The sequence below is a fragment of the Poecilia reticulata genome, chromosome 2 (assembly GCF_904066995.2).
Source record: "Poecilia reticulata chromosome 2, P_reticulata-male-v2, whole genome shotgun sequence".
NCBI lineage: Eukaryota > Metazoa > Chordata > Actinopteri > Cyprinodontiformes > Poeciliidae > Poecilia > Poecilia reticulata.
Genome location: NC_088831.1, coordinates 33,831,032 through 33,856,399, shown reverse-complemented (window position 1 = coordinate 33,856,399; position 25,368 = coordinate 33,831,032). Strand labels below are relative to the sequence as shown.

The following is a 25,368-nucleotide window of genomic DNA, read 5'->3' as shown; positions in this document are numbered from 1 at the left end:
CAGGAACGGGGCTGCAGCATCATCTAGCGAGCGGCGGAGCAACTAGACAGACTGGTGAGCATTAAAGGGGCGGTACACTTAAAATCAAACCTGTCTAACTGTGATGTAGGTTTCGTTTTATTGTGGCAATGAGACGAAACTCGAGCTGGTAGCGAAACGGTTCTAGTTACGGAAATCGAACTTTTATTAACGAAAGATAAATTGTAAACCACCCAGAGCGCCAGCGAGGTGTATTTGGACATCACCTTCGCTTATATACGACATGTATCACATATTTTAGACGAGCTGATAACACCATTCCCCGATTTGGTCATAATCAGATCAATCTCTGAATCTGAGCGTTCCCGAAGCTAAAGACTTAGGTGGAGCCCTGCGCTACGTAGCGGTTACATGAATTAAGAGACTGTCGTTATCCAGTAAGTTTCGTTTTATAACCAAACCACATAGCATACGATGTTATTGATTAATTGCCCTAACTTTTTGCATCCTGGGTGGTCTTAATTTCATGAGAAATGAAAGTTACCGAGCATGGATAGGATGAGGGCAGGGCGATTCAGTGTTATAAAACGACAGGTTGAAGCAGCATCTCTCTCAGACCTAACACACTGATGACCTAACACACGATATGACTCAGGTACTGATTTTTACTTCGTTGCATCCTTTCAGGGTTTATGAGAATGTAACTTCTAGGACAGAACTGCAATAGTTATGGTATATGAGAAATAATCAATAACATGATAACTTCTATTCGTTTTTCCAGGTCTTCCTAGATTTATTTAATTTTATAACACCCATCAAAGTTTTTTTTTTTTTTTTTTTTTATAGATTTGGTTTTAGTTTGTCGGAGATAATAAAGTTGTGACTCGGCTGTAAAGATCTTCGTTAAAGCTGCGTCACTTAAAAATTACAGTATATTCTGTTATTGCAGATCGATTTCCTGTATCAGCTCCACGAAACAAAGAAGCTCCACCAGGGTTTTCTAAAGTTGTTAAAAAATCTAACCATTCTACCAAAGTGGTTGTGCTGACTGCTTAATAAGCCAAAAGCCTCAAATAATCCAACTAAAAGAAGAGAGAAAAAAAATACTAAAAAGAATGTTTTTAATTTGTGTTCTCACACGTTATGGTTTTCTCTGTATTCTATAAATTAAGAATCTATAAACAGCTCTGGAAAAAAATAAGAAATCACTGCATTGAATCCTCATGGTTAGTCCACTAAATATTGATTTCTGAACTGTTCCCGAGTTAAAACAGTACTGTTGTTGTTTCTAAATGAATATGAACTTGGTCTTTTTTAAATTATTATTTGAGGTCTGAAATGCACTGCATCTTTTTCGTGATTTTGATCATTTCTCATTTTCTGCAAATAAATACAAAATTTTTGCTTGGAATTTCGGACACATGTCAGTAGTTTGTAGAATAAAAGAACAATGTTCATTTTACTCAAACATTATACCTATAAAATATTATGTGCTGCATTAGCTTGTGTTACAATATTTGGTTTCTCTCACAGCATCCAACTGAAGAAGGATGAGTGGGAAGACCAGATATAAAACCCGGTAAGCTGTTGGATTTCTTGACAAGCTTTTGAAATGATATATCTTATTTTGACAAGACTAGTCAACAGTGCTGCAAGAACAAATTGTTGATATCAAACTATTTAAAGCTTTATATGCATTTTCATAAAATGTTTGTCTTGTGGGTGGAGTAGTTAGTTTGCAATTCAAAGTTGTGAATTTGAGTCAATGTTTTGTATTTGCATGCCAAGATACTCCTGAGCAAGGCGTATCTTGGATGAATGGATCGACTCCATCCATCCATCCATCCATCCATCCATCCATCCATCCATCCATCCATCCATCCATCCATCCATCCATCCATCCATCCATCCATCCATCCATCCATCCATCCATCCATCCATCCATCCATCCATTCATCCCTTTTCTTACACCCTTTTTCCTAGTAGTGTTGTAAGGGGTGGTGCCTATCTCCAGCAAGACATTTTGGACAAAAGCACTCGATACAAAGTTACCTTCATTTACAAAGCACAGTTTTATGAACATACAATATCAGAGATTGGAAGTTAAAACATTTTGCATAAGTATGCAGAGACTGATTAGTTTTAAAGTGATATTCATCACATTCCTACGTTGATTTTTGCTGTTGTAAACTGTTGTGTCTTAATACTGTTATTTAACTAAATCAATAGTGAATGTAAATCTTAATGTTTGCAGGTTTGTAGGTGATGCTGAAAAACAATTTTTGATTACAGAACATAGCAGTATTTGGGGTTATTGCTTCAGAGTTTTTTGAGAAACAAGGAAGTACAAAGTGTTTTGCTTACACATGACTGAAAAGTGAAATCAACATTTTTGTAGAAATTCAGGTAAAATCAGGAAGTGTACCTCTGATAAACGGCGCACAGGAGCTTTTTCCGGAGTTATGGAGAACTTTATTAATATTTAATATAATACAAAATAATTAATTTGGCTAATAGTTACGTAACAGATTGGGGAAGCATCGAAATTCATACCTGGACCATGAGTTTATCCTTAAAGGATCATTTTAATGTCAACACAAGTTTTGTCAACGTGTGTTGACAAAAGTTTTGACTCTAAACATGAAACACAAAGTTTGGCAACTTGATATATGTTCCAGAAAATCTTCATAATTTTCACATTTTTAGAAACGCATACCATGTTTTATAACATGACAACATAAATTACAAGATGGGGGAAGAGGAAACAGTGGGACAGCAGCTTTAGGATGTTCTAGTATGATCTGTATGATGTTGTTTTGTCACTGTTTAAATATACCAAGTATTGTGACCATATTAATCTCCTGAAGTGTGAAAGACATTTTTGTTACAATAGTTATAATCACAGGGTAAATAAAAATAGGGGGGGGGTCAAAGGAGAGATGGTGGGGGGGCTAGTGTATTGTTAGAGTGTGGGGGAGGGGGGGGGGCTGGGGGGTTAGCGTACTTTTAGACGGTGGGGGGGAGAAGGAGGGAGGACGGAGGGGGGGGGGGGGTCAAAGGGGGGATTGGGGGGGGTTTGTGCTATTTTGATTAGTCTTGAAATCCGCAAGCAGAATACTTTATTCTACAGATTTATTGTATTTTCCAGTCCATACATTCAACACTCAGACTGAAATGTCTTGCCCAAGGACACAATGACTGAGAAGACAGAGCCAGGGGAGTTCACACCATCAACCCACTGGTTACAGGATGAACTCTTACCTCCTGAGCTACTTCTAATTGCTATTAAACACAACTCCAATTAAAATCTCTTAGCTGGAAGAGTAAATGCAGATTAAGCATATCTGGACCATTGATTTGAATTTTACTGTTTCATTTTTAAATCTTATTTTCTCTAGGAGGTCCTTTGGGGCTACGGCACCACCTTTTCTTGACTACCTGAAAGATATTCTTCGTCGATATCCTGATGGTGGACAAATTTTGAAGGTCAGTATGGTGTTCACATTATGATTATAGCAGTGCAGGGTTTCCCTCAATGTTTAATAGGCCTGGCACCCGCCATCCTTTACTAGCGCCACCGCCAGACTAATCCTTTCTTATTTATGTTTTTAGGAAACTAATAATTAATAAAAAACAAAGTTATTTTTTTATTATCAACTCTGAGCGCTTCACTGGCGGAGTAGATTTATTCCTAAAAGATATGTTTATGGAAGATAGGTTTATAGTTTATGCATTGAAAGTCGGACCAATTACACCGCTGGCACCTCTGTGCGTTGCCTCTGCACATTGCATTAGCTGGATTAAGTTTACCTCAACGCGGATCCCGCTCGCCTCCTTTCACTCAAACTGGACACAGGCTGACCTTTATAAATATTTACATCCACCCCCTGTGAGGAATTATGATTCTTTCCAGAGTTTTTGCTCAAAGTAGACTTTAAACACCACTCTAGTTTGCTCTGATTGCGCAGCTCTACGTGAATTGCAGGAATAACTTGTAGTCGCGCTTTCAGAGGTGCGTTGAGCGAGTGGTGAGAATGATTTATTTTTGTGAACAAAGAATTTTACGCAGCTTTTCCATCTCAACACGCTGCCCAGCCCGACTCTGCCTGCACTGGAAAAGTTTATCTCTGTGTTCCCGGTTGGCCGGTGTATTAGTTAACGAACTAGGGCTAACCTGGTCATGCAAGTTCAGCCTGGTGAGGAGCTTTCGCTTAAACAAAAGTGCAAACAATTTATATTCATTTTAATTGTATATTTTGATTTGTTGTTTTTAAGGCTAGTTGTGGGTTTAAGTAGTGTTTCACTGGCGATGTTTTCCCGTAATGTATAATGATATTTTTAAACTTCCTGTCACCTTAACATCTTTTAATACAAAAACACGGTGGACCGCCTCGGCGCCACAACCACCGGGCTTAGCAAGTTTTCTGGGGGAAACCCTGCAATGGCTATTTACTACCAGAACAGACATAAACCTTACATACTAAATGAAACAACATTAAATGATGTTTCCATTAGGTTTACAGTGTTTTTAATATCCTGTTTATCTGCTGTAGAAAGTTTGCCAGGCCTGCAACTGTTACAACCCCTCCCCAAGACAGCAAAGGATAAGTTCTGGCAGTTGACAGTCGCAAAAAACAGTTTATTTTACAATTTAGGTAAAATGTCAAGCACAAGAGAAGAAAAATACACAAGTAAAGTTTTATGCATCAGGGTCTCTAAGGCCCAAACAACAAACAAAACACTCCCTTCTACCTCTAAAACAAAGGAATACTTTCGTACTGACACTATTATCATACACCCTTATCTCTCGTGGTGTTGGAAGGGGTGCTGGTGCCTATATCAAGCGGTCAAAGGGCAAGTGTCTTTTAATCAGAATTAGTGATTTGGAAAGTGTTTCTGCAGATGAAGTTCACTTGTTCAAGTATTTAAATAATTGGCCTATGTAGTATAAATGCCACACTGCTTTGGCTCACTCAACATGAACCTCCAAAAGCATGATAATATGAGAAACCTTCTGTGTATGATGTTATATTTGTGCCATCAACCTAAGCATGCAGTGAGATCCTGTACAACCAGGCTTTGCAAGTTTGCTGGGGGGAAATCCAGAAAACTTACATTGATGAAGTACATAAATACAAATGGCACAATTTAAATGGTCTCATTTGCATTTGATTAATGCCTTAAACTATCACTCTGGTTTAGGATTAAAAATAAAATGCAAGCTTACAATAACTTAATCAGGATAGGTCTTTTGAGTTTTGTGGCAGACCTGAGTTAATGGGCTTTTAGGATATGTGTATAAGGTCAACCAGGTCCTCTCTTGTCTGTGTATTCTGCTTAGTGCATATGCTGTATTTCATCAATGTAAAGGATACAAATTAAACTTGTGTATGCAATTGTATTTGCCGGTCTTCAACCAAAATACTTAATGATACAAAACACTTATTCATTTAATTTTTCACAAGCTTTTTTCTTCAAATCTAAGAATTTGGTCTGAATCTATTGATTCCCCATTTACAACTGAAGTTGGGTGACTTTGTCTTGTTGAGCTTGTTTGGGTTTTAATAATAATGTATTTTATTTTGAAACAGGAACTGATTCAAAATGCTGATGATGCTCATGCAACAGAAGTGATTTTCATCCATGATGAGAGGAGCTATGGCACTGAGAGTCTTTGGAGTGTCAATCTTGGACAATACCAAGGTATGTTGATTTGTAAATAGTTCTTCAGTTGTAGGCTACACTTGTTTTCATGATAACATAACTGTAAAGAAATGCAGTTATGATTTACTTTTAAGAAAGATTAGTTTTTTATATCAATAATGTGCCTTTCCTAATGTTCAACATTGTTTACGAGGCATAAATATACATTTATTATTATAGAACACATGAGTATTAATTATAAGCATTTTTTATAATGTTGCAAGGTTTAGCCATTTTACACCAAAAACTTTAAAGAGAAATACGATTGTGCATGTTGTATCTGTCTTTACAGCCAAAACAAGCTGTTTAATTTTTCTCAGTTCAAGCTGAAATTATAGAACAGGCGCTAACAATTTACATATTCAAAGATCCTAAACAGTTTTATTCATTTAGTTACTCATTGACTTTTTGCTTAGGTCCTGCTCTGTATGCCTACAACAATGCTGTGTTTACTGAAGACGACTGGAAAAGAATTCAAATGGCAGGAAGAAGTGGCAAGATCAATGACCCGAACAAAATCGGGAGATTTGGAATCGGCTTCAACTCTGTTTATCACATTACAGGTAAAATGTATTCGTTAGAATGATAACATGCTTTGACTTAATGATTTTAACTAAGAAGTAATTTTAGAGATAATAAATAGAAGCATTTATTTCTCAACAGACGTGCCCAGTATTTTCAGCTCAGGACATCTTGGATTGATGGACCCCCAAGAGGAAATATTTGGTGATAAGGGGTTTTGGTGGTTTTTGAATGAACCTGAAGACCAAGAAACTTTGCTGATAATGCATGACCAGTTCCAGCCCTACAGAGACATAGTTTCAGTTGTAGGCAAGCAAGAATGGTCAACAATCATAGAGGATCAGTACTTCTCTGGGACACTTTTCAGGTTCCCGTTACGCAACAAAGCATCAGAGATTTCAGACAATCTGTATGATTCAGATAAAGTGGTTGAGCTTTTTGATAGCTTCATTGCAGATGCAGACTTGAGCCTTCTCTTTTTGAAAAGTGTGAGCTCTGTGTCCTTGATCCATATCAGTCAGGATGGTACCATTAACACCAGGCTTGAAATAAAATCCTCAGAACCAACAGAAGTTCTTCTGAAGCACAAAGATGAGTCTGATGTTGAAGGCCAGACAAGAATCAAATTGATAACTCTAAATTCAGAAGATCAGAAAAAAACACAATGGCTTTTAACAACATGCACCATGAAAGAGGGAAAAGCACCAAACCTTGATGACCTTGCCAAAAAGTTGAGTTTTTTACCCAGAGTTGACTTGGCATTTCCGCTTGGCGAGCAGAGAGACTGTGGTCAAGGCAGATTGAGCTGCTTTCTCCCTCTCCCAAACAACGTATCCAACAAGACCGGTCTCCCAGTCTATGTCAATGCCTGCTTTGGTCTCACAGATAACAGAAGACACATCAAGTGGCAAGAAGAAGACCAGAAACATGATGAACATGCTTTGTGGAATGAATTGCTTGTGAAGAAGGTGCTCCCACAAGCATATGTGAAGATCATTCAAGACGCCATCAAACTTTGTCAACAATCTGCTCTTCCTGTATCTTCTGTGTACAGCCTGTGGCCTGATGTTACTCAAATGCAGCACAAAGATAAATGGTTCAATGTTGCTGTTGATGTTTTTTATCACTTACTCAATGGGAACATGGCTGTTCTCTCTCTTGCCAGAGATGAAACACAGTTTATCCCTTTATCAGAAGCTGTGATACCCTGCAATGGGCCAACAAGAGCTGATACCTTATCTGCCATTAAAAGGACTTTGGTTTCCTGCGGGGAAAATCTTGTCAGTTTACCAGCTGCTGTAATCAGAGCCATTGAGACCTTTACAAAAACCAACCCCCAGCATGTTACTCCCTGCTTCATCAGAGAGGTTCTCCACAGGTCTGGTGTTGATAACATCAGTGAAGAAGATAAACTGTGTATTTTGGAGTACATACTGAGTGATGGAAAATACAAAGAACTGCAGGGTCTTCAGCTACTTCCTCTCAGTGATGGATCTTTCAGAACTTTCACAAAGAAAGAGGAGGACACTGCTTTGATTGACAACAAGGAATTTCCAAGGTAAGGTTATAGTTTGTCTGATGTGCCTGTTGCTATATTTATGTTAATTTTCAAAACTAGATTTTGCATGAAAGCATGTCTATTCAATGGTTAGAACTCTTATTTCACTCCAGACATATTTTTGGTTGAAACCCAGCTACATTTCAGAGAGTGCTTGTTCTTGCAGACTTCAACTTTTTCTTAAGCATATTGCACTTTACAATCTAGATGTGTAAAATGCAAACTCAACTACTTTTTTATTGTAGTAGCATGTATGCATTCCAATAAGTGTGGCACAGGTAATTACACTAAAGGGGTTTTTGTTGCCAGCACTGGACTTTTCCACCAGAATAAATGCAATCAAATTTGTGAAAGCCTTCTGTGATACCCTTGTACACGTTTTTCCCCAATAGCACAGCACTTAGTCTTTCCCTACATTTCATGATGGAGCATACAAAAAGTGACAGAGATACGGCTCCTCTTTGCAGTTTGATTATTCACTAATAAACAAATAATTGTTGGTTTTCATTAGCACAACTGTCTCATCAAAAAAAGCATTGTTTTTCACTTTAGATTATTTTATTATTTCTGCTTTATTGTATTTTTTTTAAAGGTAAGACTTTTGTCACTGAAACTGAACATAGTTTTGTTTATATTAACATTTTTATTGAGAAAGCACGTTACAATTATATAATTATACTGATTACATTCACATTTTTACATGATTTCTCTGTTTTCTAATTTTAAACAAGTTAAAGAAAAAACAGCAAAATAAATAAATAAAATAAAATAAAATAAATGGGAGTGGGGGGGCAGCCTGAGTATCAACCGATAATTGACAACACATATCAAATTAGAGCATAAATCTGAATGATAGCAAGGTTTACAAAAAATCAGACATAACAGGTTTGACATATTCTGTCCACTTTGACCTTATCTTGTAGAAAATGTCTCTCTGCACATTAATGGAATAAGACAGTCTCTCCAGTACATAAATCTCTTTCACTACATTTATCCAGTCATCAGTTGTTGGAGGTTCCCGTTTAAGCCATTTTCTTGTGAGGGCATTTTTGCTCCCGGCCAGTAAAATCAACAGAAGTTTTTGATCGTTGTAGTTCAGTTTGTCAACCGGAATGTTACATAAAAATATGCATTCAAAAGTTAAAGGGAAATCAACTGTGAAGATGTTCTGTAAATGTTCATGGATTTGAGACCAATATTGCTGAATGGTTTGGCAGTCCCAGAAATATGGAAATGATTGGCACCATCCCTTCCACATCTCCAGCAGGTAACACCCCCTCCCTGGTATCGTTTCTGCATTGGGGTTATGAAAAATCTTATAATATTTTTCCAGCAGAATTCACGCCAAACATTTGATCTTGTTGTTGTCCATGGCATCTTGCAAATGTGGTCCCAATCTTCTTCTGAAATCGTCAGGCTGGCTTCTTTTTCCCTCTTCACTTTAATATAAACAGTGCTGTCTTTCTTACACCGCAGGATGGCGTCGTACAACCTGGAAATAGTTTTGCCTGGTTTTGATTTAGTTAGTAATATAAACGTTTCCACAAATCTCAGATTATGTAAATGTACTTTTAGATCTTTATTAAAATAACTTCTGACCTGTAAAAAATCTTAAAAAGTCATCTGCACACAAATCATGTTTTTTTTTTCAAGGTCTCAAAACATTGGAATGCCCCCTTATGGACGAAAGAATAGTAGCTAGTTAGGCCTTTTGAAATCCACTTCTTGAATCTATGAATCTATCATCATGTTGATTTGGGATGAAGTCCGAATCATAAGCGCACCATCTTAAAAGTTTAGAGGCATTTTCTAAACCACAGATTCTAATTGCTTCGTTACATGCAGATATCATTACTTTTGATATAGGTTCATCTGCCAAATTAATTTTGCTCTGTAATTTTGTGTCAGCTATTATGGCTCTAATCGGTATTGTTTTGACCGTTTCCCCTTCCACATTTTTCCATCCTGCAGTGTAATTCGGACAGCACAAACACACCAAAGGTCTCAACTGAGCTGCACAAAAATATTCTCATAGACATGGAAGCCCGCATCCCCCTTTTTCCTTTTTTAATTGTAAAGTTTTGTATTTGACTCTGGCCTTTTTCCTTTTCCAAATGTATTTGGACAGCAACTTATCCCATTCTACAAATTGTTTTGACGGTATGGGAACTGGTAGGGATTGAAATAAATACAAAATCCGGGGAAGAATGTTTAATTTAACTGATTCAATCCTGGAGTGTAGGTCTAAGAAAGGTATGGCATTCCATCTTTGGATATCCGATTTTATGGCTATGTTCAGGGGGGCATAATTGGCTTCAAACATTTCAGTAAGGTCACGATGGATCACCACCCCCAGATACCTAACACTATCCGCCTCCCATTTCCATTTATAGCAATTTTTAATTTCAGGTGGTGGGTCATAATTTACCGTTAGTACCTGTGTTTTGTTCACATTAACCCTGTACCCTGAGTATAAACCGAAATCTGATAAGATTTTCATTATTTTGGGGAGAACCTGGGTAGGATGAGATATAACAAGCAACAATTCATCAGCAAATAATGACAATTTTGGCTCCCCTCCTATGGTCCTTATTCCAATTATATCCTGTCTCTGTCTGATCCACTGGCTCAATGGTTCTATAAACAAGGCGAAGAGGAGTGGCGACAAACAGCAACCCTGTCAAGTACCTCGCTCGAGTATGAATGATTCAGTAAGGTCTCCATTAATTTTGATTTTGGCTGTTGGTTTATTATACAACCCAGATATATTTATTATAGATTTATCAAATCCAAATCTCTCAAGAACCTGATATAAAAAGGACCACCTCACAGAATCAAATGCCTTTTCGGCATCTAAACTTAACACTAAAGTCTCTATTTTTTGTCTATGAACCTGATTCATTATATGTAGAACTTTCCTAATGTTATCTTGAGTTTGTCGATGTTTAATAAAACCTGTTTGATCATTATGTATTAGCCCTGGTAGGATAGTTTCAAGTCTCTTAGAGATGATGGAAGTGAACAACTTATAATCAATATTTAATACACTGATTGGGCGATAGTTGCTACAATCTAGGTTGTCTTTTCCTTCTTTCTTAATTATAGAGATTATTGCTTCTTTCCATGTTGGGGGTACAATTTTTTCCTCCATTACCCAATTAAATGTTTTCTGCAAGGTGGGAATCAAATGATCCTGCATTATTTTATACCATTCTGGGCCAAATCCATCTGCCCCTGCCATTTTTCCCCCTTTAAGTCTTTTAATTGCCGAGTGAATTTCTTCTCTGGTTATTGTGGATACTAACAATTTATTTTGTTCCTCCGTCACTGTTGGTAGCTCTAGTTTAGACAGAAAGTATTGACATCTTGATTATTATCTACATGGGTTTGGGAGTAAAGTTTTCTGTAATAATTCTGAAAACATTGTCGAATTTTCTCCTCTTTGGTTTCTATTTGACCATTTAAAGGATTTCTTATTTTGTGTATAGTCCTCTCTGCTTGCTGCTTTCTGAGTTTATATGAAAGAAGTTTTAGTGATTTCCTCCCTACATCACAGTACTGCTGCTTGTTAAAAATTATTTTTTTCTGTACTTCAATCATGTTTAGGTCATCTAATTCTTTTTTTAAAATTTTACCATGTCAGATTTAATGCTGTCGTTCATAGTCACGGAGTGTTGATGTTGCAATTTTAACAATTTGTCTTCCAGGTGTTTACGTTTTTGCATGTTTTCTTTTTTTAAGTGGGAGGATATACTAATTATTTTCCCTCTAATCACTGCCTTCATTGCATCCCATAGTATTCCTGGTGACACCTCCGAATTATCATTTTGAGCTAAATAATTCTCTGTCTTTTTTTAAATTCTCTTTAATGTTTGGGTAGTTTAAATTTAAATATTTGTGTTCATCCTCCATACTGTAGATCTATTTTTCCTGTCAGACAAAAATCAGCATAAACTCGATTATGATCAGAAATTGTACATGGGCCAATTTCACAGGTTTTACTTTTAAACAACTCATTCTTAAACGTAAGAATGTAATCTAACCTAGAATATAAGTTATGTGGGTGCGAGAAGTGGGTGTATTCTCTCTTAGTTGCGTGATGTTCTCGCCATACATCAACTAATCCTAAATCGCCCATGAGGTGTCTCATCCTTTTACCAATATTTCGTCCATCGCCTTTCCTACTAGAAGAATCAAATTTGGTGTTTAATAAAATATTGAAGTCATCGCCGCATATTAAAGTACCCTGACTCCTAGTAGTTGGAATTTCGAGAACCTGTCAACAGGGACCAATCACTGCCCCAATCACTATTCAGGATGGTGGTTATGGTACCATCAATGATTATGTAGCGACCTTCTTTATCTTTGTATTCTGATATATGTTCATAGTTAAGAGTTCCAGATAACAAAATTGCCACTCCCCTTCGCCTCCCAGACTTTCAACAACCGCTTAATGGCGCTACAAAGCATCGGTTTTGAAGTATTTCGCTCACCCCTGTTCTTTTCCACCTCTATAGGTATGTTTTCGTCGTTTAAGTGGGGTTGGGTTTTCAATTTCTTAGGTTCTCTCGGGAGCCCGTTCACAGCGTGGCCATCACGGTGACGTTCAAACCGGAAGTCCAACATAGTTTTGTTAAATGCATATTATCCATCCATTCATCCATATTCTTACACCCTTGTCTCTTAGTGGGGTTGGGAGGTGCTGGTGCCCATCTCCAGCTAGCGTACCGGGCGAGAGGCGGGGTACGCCCTGGACAGGTCGCCAGTCTGTCGCAGGGCTAAATGCATATTAACCATAATAAAATAATGTATGTTTTTGCAGAACACTTCTACCATACTGCAATCACCTCTTCATCCCCAGTGATCTACGTTCAACTTGCAGAAACCACCTGGAAGAGCTGGCCAAGCTAGGTATGTTATGTTGACTTTGACTTTTATAAACATGTTATGTTGCCTATGTGATTCCATATAAAAGGTATTTGTTTTCCTTTTTTAAGAAAAAGTAATTTTTCTATATGATTTTGTTATTTAACTGTTTTCCAGGGGTATTCCGAGTCATCAACACTAATAAAAAACATGTAGAGGAATATACAAGAAAATTTCTGCCACAGGACTGGAAGCAGATGGAGAAAAGACTCGTTACTTGGAACACCAACAGAAGTGACCACCCACCATTAGATTGGCTTCAGGAATTCTGGAGGTTTCTGAACTCTCATTTCAGTGAGTTAACCTGTTTCAGGGAAATACCTCTGATACCTGTCAGTCTCCTTTCTGACAATCAGCCTGTATCACTGGCAAAGCTACAAGAGAAGACAACCCTCATTTTTCAGAAACGAGGACAGAAGAGTTTGCCTGACCAAATAGCTCAGCTGGTGACCAAAGCTGGCGGCACATTGGTGAGAGGAAATGAGTGGCTTAAACACGAAGACCTTGAAACTTATGTCTTGAACCCATCTCCAAGGAGCGTCATGAAGGTGTTGATGAATTTAGACTCTAAGAAAGTCATCAGCATTGTGAAGTCTGAGTCTCGAAAGACAAGAGAAAATCTGAAAGACTATTTGTCACATCTACATGCTCTCTCAGGTCAAGAGAAAGAGTTCCTCATAAATCTACCTGTGTTTCAAACTATGACTGGATCCTTGGTCACAGCTCAATCAAAGCAGGCTTTGGTTCTAACATCTGGTCTGGTTATACCCTCAGAGCTGCCTGTACCTGATTCAATTATCCAGTGTGTTACTGAGGCTGATCGCAGACTTTTCAAGCTGCTGAAAGTAAATCTCTTGGGCCCAGATAAAGTAGGCATTATCCTCATTGACAGCATTAAGAATGGTACCTCCAGTAGTCAAGAAACTCAGAACATAATGACTTGGATTTTGCAGCATGGTGACATCCTTTTCTCCCAAAACCAGTCTCTAAAATGTAAGTGCAAGGAACTGAGATTCATTGAAGTAAAGAGAGAGCTGAAACGGGCTGCAGACTTTCTTAATCCAACAGTTAAAGCCTTTAAACTGATCTTTGAGTCAGACGTTTTTCCCCCACCAATATACACAGAATCACCACAGATGCTGAAAAACCTGATAGATCTTGGATTGATAAACAAAGAGGCAGATCTGACTCCAGAGCATGTGCTCTATGCCACCACACTGATTGAAAAACACAAAGTAAACTCTGAAAGTGAGGCTTTGACCAGAGCTGAATTCCTCTTGGAAATGCTGGATGGCTATGATCTACTGTCAAAGTTTTCTGTTGTGCAACTTCAACGCCTTAAGATGATAAAATGGATACCATGTGATCAGCCTGGAACTGAAAAACGAAATAGATTTGATAAATCTACAAAAAGTTGTTTCTGCAGCTCAGAGGAAATAAGACACACGATGTATGAGGACATTGTTGGAGAGGTGATGCCTCTGATGGGGAAGCTCAGTGATAGAGTTAACACCAAGCTTGGCCTCAAACGGCTGCCTCCACCTGAGAAAGTGATTGAGAATTTGTCAGTGCTGAAATCAGCCGTGCAGGACATGGATGACCCTGACACCAATGTGGATTTCAAGAGAAAACTTCATAGCATTTATGGGCACATGCAGCAAAACATCTCTAAATTTGGAGAGTTGATGAACAAGGAACCAGACTGGCTGTGGGCCAATGACCAGTTTGTTTCCCCTCGTGATTTGGTTCTAAACTACCCTCAGGATCTGGATCTGAGCTCTTACATTGGGAAAGTACCAAATGAATTTTTGCCATTCAAGAAGCTGCTTCAGAAATGTGGTCTGAGAACGGCACTTTCCAATGAAGAAATTGTTGATATTCTTCATTCAATCCAGAAAAACATTGAAACAAGACAACAGCCTTTTGCAACTTCAGGTGAAGTAAAGGTTTCCATCGAGATTCTCAGCTGGTTGTGGAAAACAAAGCAAACAGTTAAGGGTGACATCCTAGTGCCAGTCGTTACAGAAGATGAACAGTTTACCCTGAGACCACAATCAGAGGCACTTCTCTGTGATGTAAACAAAAATAAACTGAAAGAACTTCAGATCAGTGAGGAGAAAATGTATCTTTTACATGAAGAAATCCCAATAGCAACAGCTGAATGGTTGAAAATAAGGTTTCTCAGTAACTACATCCTTTCTCCAGAGTTAATAGGCATTGAACAGTGTGGCCAATCTGAACCAATAACTATGAGGATAAAAAACATTCTTAAAGAGTATGATGAAGATGGTGATATCTTCAAAGAACTCATTCAGAATGCAGAGGATGCTGGAGCTGATGCCTGTAAATTCTTGTTGGATTTCAGAGAACACAAAGATCCTCCTGAAAGTCTTATTGATCCTGACATGGCCCTGTGTCAGGGACCATGTCTTTGGGCCTTTAACAATGAGCGGTTCACAGATGATGATTGGAAAAACATAGTCAGAGTTGGCTCAGCTTCAAAGGAAAATAAAGTGGAAAAGATTGGAAAGTTTGGACTTGGATTCAATACCGTTTATCATGTCACAGATGTTCCCTCTATCCTGAGTGGCAACAAGCTGCTCATACTTGACCCAAATGTGACTCACTTGACAAAGCACATCCATCAGAAAGCAAATCCTGGAATCAAACTAGATCTCTCTCAAAAGAGACTTTTCCATTGCTTTCCTGGTCTATTTGGACCATATGAAGGCATTTTTGACTGTAATTTCACCCAGAAATGTTCTCCAGAACTTTATAATGGCACGCTAATCAAACTACCTTTCCGAAGTGAGGAAGAAGCTCAGAGATCAGAAATTTGTCAAAAAGTATATAACAAAAAAGATATATTTGCCTTACAGAAGAACTTCACCAAGAACTCACAGGTTCATCTGCTTTTTCTCAGGAACATCAACATGTTGTCTTTAAAAAGTATCTCGAGCAATGTATCTACACCACTGAGGGATGAAGATATGCCAACCCTTCTGAACATTGTTAAAACTGTTGATAATACAATGAGGATTCCACATGAGACCTTCATCAAAAAGCAGCAACAAGCAGAAAAATCATTAATGAAACATTATATTAAATGCACAAAAGTCATTGACAGATCCACTATCCAAATTGTCCAGATAACTAGCCAGCAATCTGGTGAAACTAAAGTGCAGCCTTGGCTCATTTACAACTGCTTTGGTACTGATCAGTCTTTGAAAATGGTTCTTAAAGAGAACAAAACAGAAAAGGAGAAGGCTGTGTTCTCATTGCCCATTGGAGGGGTTGCTATGCCTTTGCAACAGGATATAGAAACTGCAAAATTTTCTCCTCTACAAACTGATTTTACTGGACAGGCATTTTGCTTCCTTCCTCTTCCCATTCAGACAGGTCTTCCTGTAAATATAAACGGTACATTTGCTGTAATGAGCAACAGAAAAGGTCTTTGGGAAAGTGGAGTGAAACACAAGTGGAACATGGCTCTTCAAGAGGATCCTGTGGTGAATGCATATATTACTTCACTTTTTGCACTGAAGAAAATGTCTGAAAATAAACAACTCGAGGCCTATTGTTATCACAGCTTTTGGCCTGAGAGAGAGAAAGTGTGTGAGACTTTTAAGCCTTTGGTGGATGCATTGTACTCTAAACTTGTGCAGTCCTCCAGTGGCCTAGAGCTCTTTTCTGATGGAGAACACTGGTGCTCAATGAACAATGCAATCTTTCTACATGAATGCATTGAAGAAAATGCAGAAATCAGCAGACTTGCTGCTCAAGTGTGCAAGAAGTACATAAAAGGGCCAAACTTTGTTGTTCCTATCCCACTGTGGTTAAGAAAGAGCTTTAAACAAGCTGGACAGGAAAAGGTTTTACAAAACAAGACATGGACATGGAAAAAGTTTTACCAAGAGGTGGTGTTCAAAAACCTTGCTACCATGGACCCTAAGACCAGAGATACACTTGTGCTACATGCTGTGGACCTCAACATAAAAGAAATTGACCATCTGCTGACATGTTATCCTTGCATACCTACATCAAATGGGCAACTCCAATATATCAGGAATCTTGTCAATCCCTATGGAAGAGTGGCCTGTCTTTTTGAACAAGATGAAGGACGTTTGCTGGGTGGAACCAAACAGGACTTCTGTTCACCCAGAAGGATTCAACGGTTGCTGGAACTTGGAATGGCCAGTGATCATCTTCCACTAGAGGACACCACACACAAAGCATGCACAATGACAAAAATCTGGAGTGTTGACAAAAACAAAGCATATGAGAATGTAAAGGTCCTTCTTGGACTTATGAAAAACCACCTGAATGACAAAGATTCTCCCCACTGGAAAACCTTGAGAATGACTCAATTTCTCCCAGCATTTTCTCCTGGTGACATAAAGATGAAACAAAGCACAAAGCTCCAGCAACCCACAGCAATTTTCAGTGACAGATTCTCCCTGCTTGTTAACATGAATCATCCTGTGCTGGATAATATTGGACTGAAAATGCACAACACTGATCCTGTCCTAAAACATTTGGGAGTTCGCAATTGTATGGAGCCAGAGACTGTCCTTCAGCAGCTGCAAGAAGCCTGTAAGCATTCACAGTCATTGGACACATCTATGCTTCACAAAATAGCATATGAGTGCTATAGGTTTCTAGATCAGTTGATCAGTGAATTTGAGTATGCCACTTTCATTTCACAGCAGGCAAATTCATTCCCCTTTGTCCTCATTGGCAACACATTTGTTAATGTCAACTGTGTTGCAGAAAATGAGCAGTTCGAAGCCAAACCCTATCTCCATGTACTTCCACAAGCCTTCACTAGTTTCAGAAATCTTTGGGAGACTGTTGGTGTTGGAAAAAAATTTTCTTTCAGCCAGTTACTTTTTGTGCTTCAAACACTTCAGTGGCAATATGGAAATAAAGCACTTCCAGAAAGTGATCTTTCAACCTGCCTTACAATTTTAACCAAAGGGATATTTGAAGCAAGGCAAAAACCAACTAGAGACTGTTTGATACCAAATGAGCATGGAGTTTTGCAGCCTGCCAAAGACCTGTTTTACAATGATAGTCCATGGATGCCAGTTGCCTCAGGTATCACATTGTGTCATCAAAATATACCCCGTTCTATGGCTATCCACTTTGGAATTCAAACAACCAGGCATCATACTCTGGAAAACTCCAGAATTGACGACTTTTCACCTTTTTCCTTTCATTTTGAACAGCGGGAACAACTAACTGTTCGAATTAAGAACATCATTTCAGCATATCCATCAAAAAAAGACATTCTTAAAGAACTGATCCAAAATGCGGATGATGCTGAGGCAACAGAAATTCATTTCATTTGGGACAAACGTCAACATGGCAAAGAAAAAACATTTGGAAAAAGATGGAACAATCTGCAGGGTCCAGCCCTCTGTGTTTTCAACAACAAAGTGTTTTCTGATGATGACTTGAAAGGCATTCAGCAGCTGGGAGAAGGAGGAAAACAAAACTTACAAGGGAAGATTGGTAAATATGGACTTGGTTTCAACTCTGTTTACCACCTGACAGACTGTCCCTCCATCCTCACTGGAAATACATTTCTTTGCGTTTCTGATCCCACTCAGAAATACATTGAAATTATTTCAGATAGACCTCGACATGGCATTGGATACAACCTAACTGATGAATTCAAGGAAATGTGTCTTGATGTCTACAAATCCTTTCTTCCTGATCAGTTCACTCTTGAAGCAGGCACCATGTTCAGATTGCCTCTGAGGACTTCTGTCAATGCAGAAAATTCAGAACTATCACAGCAAAATGTTACTGATGAGGACATGATTGAACTGTTCTCTGCCCTGTCGGAAGATCCAGAAGGACTAACTTTGTTCTTGAAAAATATATGCAAGATTAAAGTTCATGTAATTAATGAGCACTCAGAAATACTCCAAACCATTTTTATGGTTGAAAAAACATTGTCACAAGAAAGTGAGGGAAAAAAGAATCAATTTACTAAACATCTAGATATTGCCCTAGAGTCTGAAAAACCAGCTACCCCTTGCCATGTTCTCTATGAAATTACAATTTCCACCTCAGATAAAAGACACAGTGACTGGATCATTGCTGAACAGTTTGGGTCATTTAAACATGCTCAATTAAAGATGGCAAACAAACTTCTACAGGGGGCAGTCGCTGCACGTGTAAACTCAAATTCATCTCCACCATCACGGTTCAGTAATAACGATTTCCAAGGTGCTGCCTTCTGTTCTCTTCCATTGCCTGGAAAAACAGGACTGCCAGTACATGTGAATGGAAACTTTGAAGTAGATTCTTCCAGGAAAAACCTTTGGAAGGAAGATGGTCAAAATCTTAAGTCACATTGGAATGAGATGTTGAAAAAAAACATAATTGCTCCACTGTATGCAGATCTTTTGGATTTCATCAAGCAAAAACTTAGAGGCGGTACACGTCTTCTTTCAATGCCATACTTATCTTTTTGGCCAATTGTGTCTAAAAATGTTGGTCCAGAGTGGCATGAAATGATACTGGAGGTATATAGGGCAATAAAGGAAAAATGCCTTTATGTAATTCCAGTTTTGAGGACTTCCAAAGAACGAGGTGAGAGTCAGGGTTGTAAAGAAAACTCTCTTGACTGGTGCAGCCTCAGAGAAACTGAGCCAACGAAGACTCCTTACCTGACAGACTCAAAAAGTGAAAGGATTAATCCCATTTTGGAGGATCTTGGGATGAACCTAGTTTGTGCTACTGCAAGCATGTGCAAGATTTGGAGTACTATACAAAAAGCTGGGATTGAAGTCAGAGTCGTCTGTCCTGATAGTGTGAGGACATTCCTTTGTGCAAAACCTCTGAATGATCCAACAGAAACAGATAATGATTTACCATTACCCTTGACCGACACTTTGATCGAGGATGAACAAAGGTGTTCAGAGCTTCTAAAGTTTTGCTTGAATGATTCCAGGTTGTGGGAAAATGCAGAGAATGATTCCACTTTGCTTGATGGGCTTCCACTTCTTCTCACAAAAGATAAGGTTTTGCGAAAGTTTAACTCTAAGACACCAAAGCTGTTTTCAAGATATGATGATCTCTTCCTTGGATGTGAAGCTGTATTTGCAGACTATACAGTTAATGCACAATGTTATGACATTCTGGAAAGCTTCAACCTTGTGAACAAGCTGACACTTCTTGATGCTGCAAAACCTTTAAAATCAATAATTCAGAGTTTCCTGTCCCATCACTGTAAAATTGATTCAGACAGTGGTTTGTATATCCCAAATGAAACAATGCTGAAGTGGCTTGGATCATTTTGGAGGTTCATCACAAGTGAAACCCAATACAAAACACTCAATGCTTTCAAAAAAAATCTGACATTAGGTCATGTGAGGGAGTTCTTCAGTGATGACAGCATTCTACCTGTTGTTTGTCCAAGGTTAAACAACAAGATCCTTCTGCAAACCATGAAATGCATGTCAAATGTGATTCTAGATGCATCTGAAAAGCATATATCGCACATCCTCTTCAAACTTGGCTTTATGAGGCTTAACAACATTTTCTTTTACATGGAAATACAAAGGACTTCTTTAGATGTTGGATTATTGGATGTCAATGACAAAAGTTTAGTGCTGAACAAGATCTGCAACATCAACCAGTCAGAGTTTTCTCAACTTTCAAATGATGATTTGAGAGCACTTCAGTCCTTCTTGCAATCAGGAATTACCAAGTCCAAAAGTCAGAAAGACTATGAGCGGAAACTTAGGTCTTTACCAATATTTGAAACAGCACTTAGTAAAAGAACAAGGATTGATGGACCTGAGGAAGTATTTCTGCTGCACAGCAAATACTCAGCAACATTTCCAGACCTATTCACCCTTTCCAACAGCAACAACATTTTTCTCAAAAACAACCTTGAAAACCAGTTTTTGTCAGAAATCCTTGATATCAAAGTCCTGAATGATCTGGAATATTTTATGAAGTTCATTTTGCCTTTTGTAAAAACACTAACAGAGGAGGAAACTCTTGAGTGCCTGAAGCTGATATTGAAACTATATCCACAATTGGGATTTTGGAAGCACAAAAAAAGCATCATGTCCTCAATGAAGTCAGTAAAACTGATTCGAAGCTTGCATGGTCATCTAGAGACTGCCTCATACTACTATGATGACAGTGTTGAGCTTTACTTGAGAATGGTGCCCAGGGAAAGATTTGTGCCAAAGACGTTTTGGGCAGAGCTTTGTGAAGGAAATCAGCATGAAACCATACAAGCTAGAACTCTTGTGAGAGAACTTGGAATGAAATATGAGGTGACTGAAGATGATATGATCAACTTTGCACGTCAACTGGAATCAGAAGCGAAAGAAAATGAGGAAAGTAAGCTGAAAGAGAAATCGGCATTCTTTTTCGGAGAAGTCTTGAAAAGTGTGAGCAATGACAAAGATGAACGGTTAATGAGGAGGATTGCCAACATCAAATTCATTTATCCAGTTAAGATTCAAAAAGATCTCTGCAACTACCATCAACCATTTGCTTCAGAAAATAATACCATTTCAATCCAAGGATCTTTGATTGAAACAGATCCTAAACATCAGTATTTGATTTGGTCCTCAATGCCAATTATACATTTGCCATGTTATATCTCGCCAAAGCTTTCACGAATCCTGAAAAATGCAGGAGCTTATCATCAGCCACCTTCAGAGTATGTCACCAGAAACATGAGAAATATCTGTCAGTCTCCATGTAAAACTGAGAAAGTGATCAAAACTCGTGCAGATGTGTTTCGTCGTGCATATGGCTATCTACAAGCCAATGACTTTGACAGACAGTCTTTATATGGTCTTCCTGTTGTCTTGGTTGAAAAAGATACTGTGCTTTTTAAAGTTGATGGTGTGTGTCTCTCACTCTCTGATGAACTTGAGTTTAGACCATACTTGTACAAAATACCTTCACGAGATGTTTTGTATGCAGAGTTTTTTAAGAAAGTTGGTGTGAAAGAGAGAGCCACTGCAGAGCACTACTGTAACGTTCTAGCAGCTGTTTATGCTGATTCCTGTGAAAAACAACAGCTGAATGCAAACCAGTTGATTACTGTAAAACGAGCAGTTCACCATTTATTTCGCCTAATCAAAACTCAAGGAGAACAGGCCCTCAATGGTGATGATCAAACTTTGTATCTTCCTGCAGTTGATGGAAAGCTGCATACATCAAGTTCACTCTACTACAATGATACAGTGTTTGAGGTGCAGAGGTTGAAAGAGGGGCTGGAGGATAAGTTCCTGTTGCTCAAGAAACTCAGTGAATGTCATCTGGGCAGTGACGTCTTTGAACAGCATCGATTGGTGAAAATGTTGCCTCAGAAACTTCAGCCTAAAATGTTGTCTCAGATCACTGAGGAGAAAATTATGGAATCAAACTTGCAGCTTTGTGAGCTTGGGAATGGTTGTGAGTTCAGGGGATGGTTTGATCAACATCTCTCCTCAGAGTCATTCAAATATGGACTCATTTGTCTTTTTAGAGAACAAACTGGAGGCAAAATAACACAACAAAAAGCAGCTGAGATATGTGAGAAGACATTTGGCAGTATTAAAATTGTCTGCTGTAAATCCCTAAAAACGATGGTTTGGCTGGATGAAAAGCCACTACACAAAACTACCAGAGAGACTGATGTATTTGTCAAACAGGAACAACAAGGTTTCACCTTATTCTTGAAACACAATGATAACATGGCTCCAAAAGCAATTAATGAAGTCAATATGACTCTTATAAAGGAAATTAATTCTCTTTTGAGCAACACAATTTCATCAGTTCATCTTCCAGTGCTTGGACAACTCCTTATGTGCGACAGTCTGCAAGATGTTCGGAAAACTCTGGCTAAAAATGAAATCTATGACAGTTCTGTAGCTGAAACACAAATTATCAGTCCACCAGACCCTGGGACAAATATTCCAGATGAATGGCTTGATTCATTAGACATGAGCTTTCTGAACAACTTTGAAGAAGGGGAATATGTTGGCTACCGCAGAAACAACACATACATTTATGCAGTTGTTGTTGAAGAACTTCCTGGTTGCTCTGGAAGATGTTCCTGGAAATACAAAATAGATATTGGAGACGATGAACCAGTAGAAGTCGGTCATCTTGACCTGTACCAATTTAAACGAGAAAAGATTAAAATAGGAGGGATGAGAAATACATTTTCCATGGAGCTTGGGGTACTGGTGGAATCTGTGCCACATTCTTCCCCGTCAGCAAAAAGTTCTCTACCAACCTCTCTAGATAAAATTAAAAAAGAAATTGACAATTGTTTGACTGAGATCCGGACTCTTCCTGAAGAGGAAAGAAGGGCAGCTATTAGGAGACTTTACCTCAAATGGCATCCTGATAAAAATCCTGACTGCCATTTACTTGCTACAGAGGCATTCCAATATTTGCAACATCGGATTGATGAACTCAACAAAGGCAGGGTTACGTTATCCACATCATCTCCCAGCAGATCTTCTAATTTCAGAGACTTCTACCAGCAATGGGACCAAGAAGCCAGGCATCATAGAAGTGGCCGAGAAAGATTTTTTAGATCTAGAGCATCCCATTCCTACAACTTTTGGACCCATAACACAAATATTCCAAGACCAAACAAAGAAGAGGCCAAACGCTGGTGTAAACAGGCTCGCTGTGATCTTGACGCAGCTCATAAAGACACAAGTGGAGACAGCACAGAGTGGTGTCTATTCAAAGTCCATCAGGCAGTGGAAAAGGCTCTCATTGCAGCAGGATATAAGCATGATGGTAAACACACCGCCAGCAGCTCAATTTCAGCCACAGCAGCAAATGTTTCCCGCTACCACCCTCAACTGAGAGACCTTCCTCAGATTGTAGCCGATCTGAAGTCACTGGGAGTGGACGCCAAAAAAACTCAATACCCCAACTGTCATCCATTTCCCCACATTCCTAATGAGCAGTTCAGGTCTGAAAATGGAATATTAGCAGTGAACAGAGCATCTGAGCTACTCAACAAAGTAGAAGCGTATGTAAATTAGATTGTGCTCTTATATGTCTTAGTTAACGTTTTGATGTTTTTTAAACACATTTTAAGAAAGTTATGCATTTCTTTTAAAACATCTTCTGTTTTATCTTAATCTATGTATCACTCCATATGGAGTCCTAAAAATAGACATAATAATGAATCTTATTTTTCAAATGTTTAATTTCTCATCTAAAATTTTTGTGTAAATTTGGGATGAAAACAGGAAAAATTAAAGTAGAATTTAAAATCAAAATATGGTTCCTAAATGAGGAGCACGTCAGACACTGTACTTTTTTTTGTCATTTTAAGATTTTCAGTATGATTTGAGTCACTTTACAGTGTAAATGAATGTTTTTTGTAACATTCCTACTCTTTATTATTCACAAGAATTGTATGTTGTTTTTATGATACAATATGATGCAGATATTGACATTTTTCTGGCTTTTTTAATGTGTGCATATTCACTTGTTAAACTTTTATATAGACTTAAGATTCCATTTTATTTTCAATAATATTTTTTATTATGTTAAGTTTTATGAACCATTTTTCCACTTAAGTTTATTTCATGATGTGTTATCTTTTAAGCACAATATTTTGTCTATATATCTATACTCTTTTTAACCATTTTTTTTTTTTACCTAGCACAAAAATGTTTTTTAGTTTTTATATTGGAACAGTGCATAACACAATCAACATAACTATAAAGAAGTGAAAACGAATATAGGACTTACCTGTAAAATGTCCAGACCTTAGTATTTGATGAATTTATAAGAAAATTAAGATTTACTTTTTGTGTTAGGGGGTAAAAGCCTTCAACATTATTGGCAAACACTCTACTATCGTGTTATAGAAATGGAAATGCAGTGCAACTTGCAGTCTAATGAAATGTCTCTTTTTTCTAATATGAAGAAAATCAAATAAAATGCATTATGTACAAATGCATGTGTAGATTATCTGTGTCATGCAGTAATATAATTGCAATTTTAGCAAATCCTGCTTTTAGTACAGTGAGATTTTCTTCAAGATTATGGAATCATTGGTGTCATCATTTATTTGTGACTCAGTGAATAATATTATGTCATGTTTATTTTTATTTTTCTCTTATTTTGCTTCTTTTACCTTTTTACTATGGACCTTTTTTATGTCTGGAATAAAGATATGATGATGATGATGATGATGATGATGATGATGAAAAATACATGCTTTACAAAACAATAGTGTATTTTGTGTATGTGTGTGTATACAATTTGATATAAGCAATACCTGAATGTAACACGGTGTTGAAAAAAAAAAAGATTTTATGTCATATGCTAAGAATCAGGTTTCAGAATAATTGCGATGGACGGTTGAAGGGGAAGCTTACACATGACTCTTCATGGTATGTCAAAGGTTAATGTTTATGGGTTATTTTCTGTCAGGAGAAGAGAACTTGGTCCAAATGACAAGGAACGACCATTGTTCTATCTATTGGGGTTTGCAGAGCTGGGAAACCAGCCTCCACACAAATGTGCTACGAGGAAATGTTTATAATGAGGTTTATAATGTTTATAATGAAATGTTTATAACGAGTTCTTGTGTCTGTCAGAGTGTTTGTGTACTGTTTAACTCAATGCATTCTCTACTTGCCAGCAAGCAAGTAATAAATCTAATAAGACTAATT

General features: G+C 37.9%; 1 protein-coding gene across 1 annotated transcript; it reads left to right on the top strand.

Annotated features, from left to right (window-relative positions):
- The first annotated feature begins 2 nt into the window (after positions 1-2).
- On the top strand, positions 3-25,368 carry LOC103461753 (sacsin-like). Its single transcript, XM_081604288.1, has 8 exons — positions 3-54; positions 1,513-1,558; positions 3,378-3,465; positions 5,571-5,682; positions 6,099-6,245; positions 6,346-7,762; positions 12,585-12,673; positions 12,806-25,368. Exons 2-8 carry the CDS (start codon positions 1,530-1,532, stop codon positions 23,719-23,721), a joined length of 12,798 nt encoding a protein of 4,265 aa, XP_081460414.1. The 5' UTR covers positions 3-54; positions 1,513-1,529; the 3' UTR covers positions 23,722-25,368.

Coding starts and splice junctions, on each gene's coding strand:
- LOC103461753 (XM_081604288.1), top strand. CDS start 1,530: ATGAGTGGGAAGACCAGATATAAAACCCG. Junction 5,683..6,098: donor CAATCTTGGACAATACCAAG/GTATGTTGATTT, acceptor CTTTTTGCTTAG/GTCCTGCTCTGTATGCCTAC. Junction 6,246..6,345: donor CTCTGTTTATCACATTACAG/GTAAAATGTATT, acceptor ATTTCTCAACAG/ACGTGCCCAGTATTTTCAGC.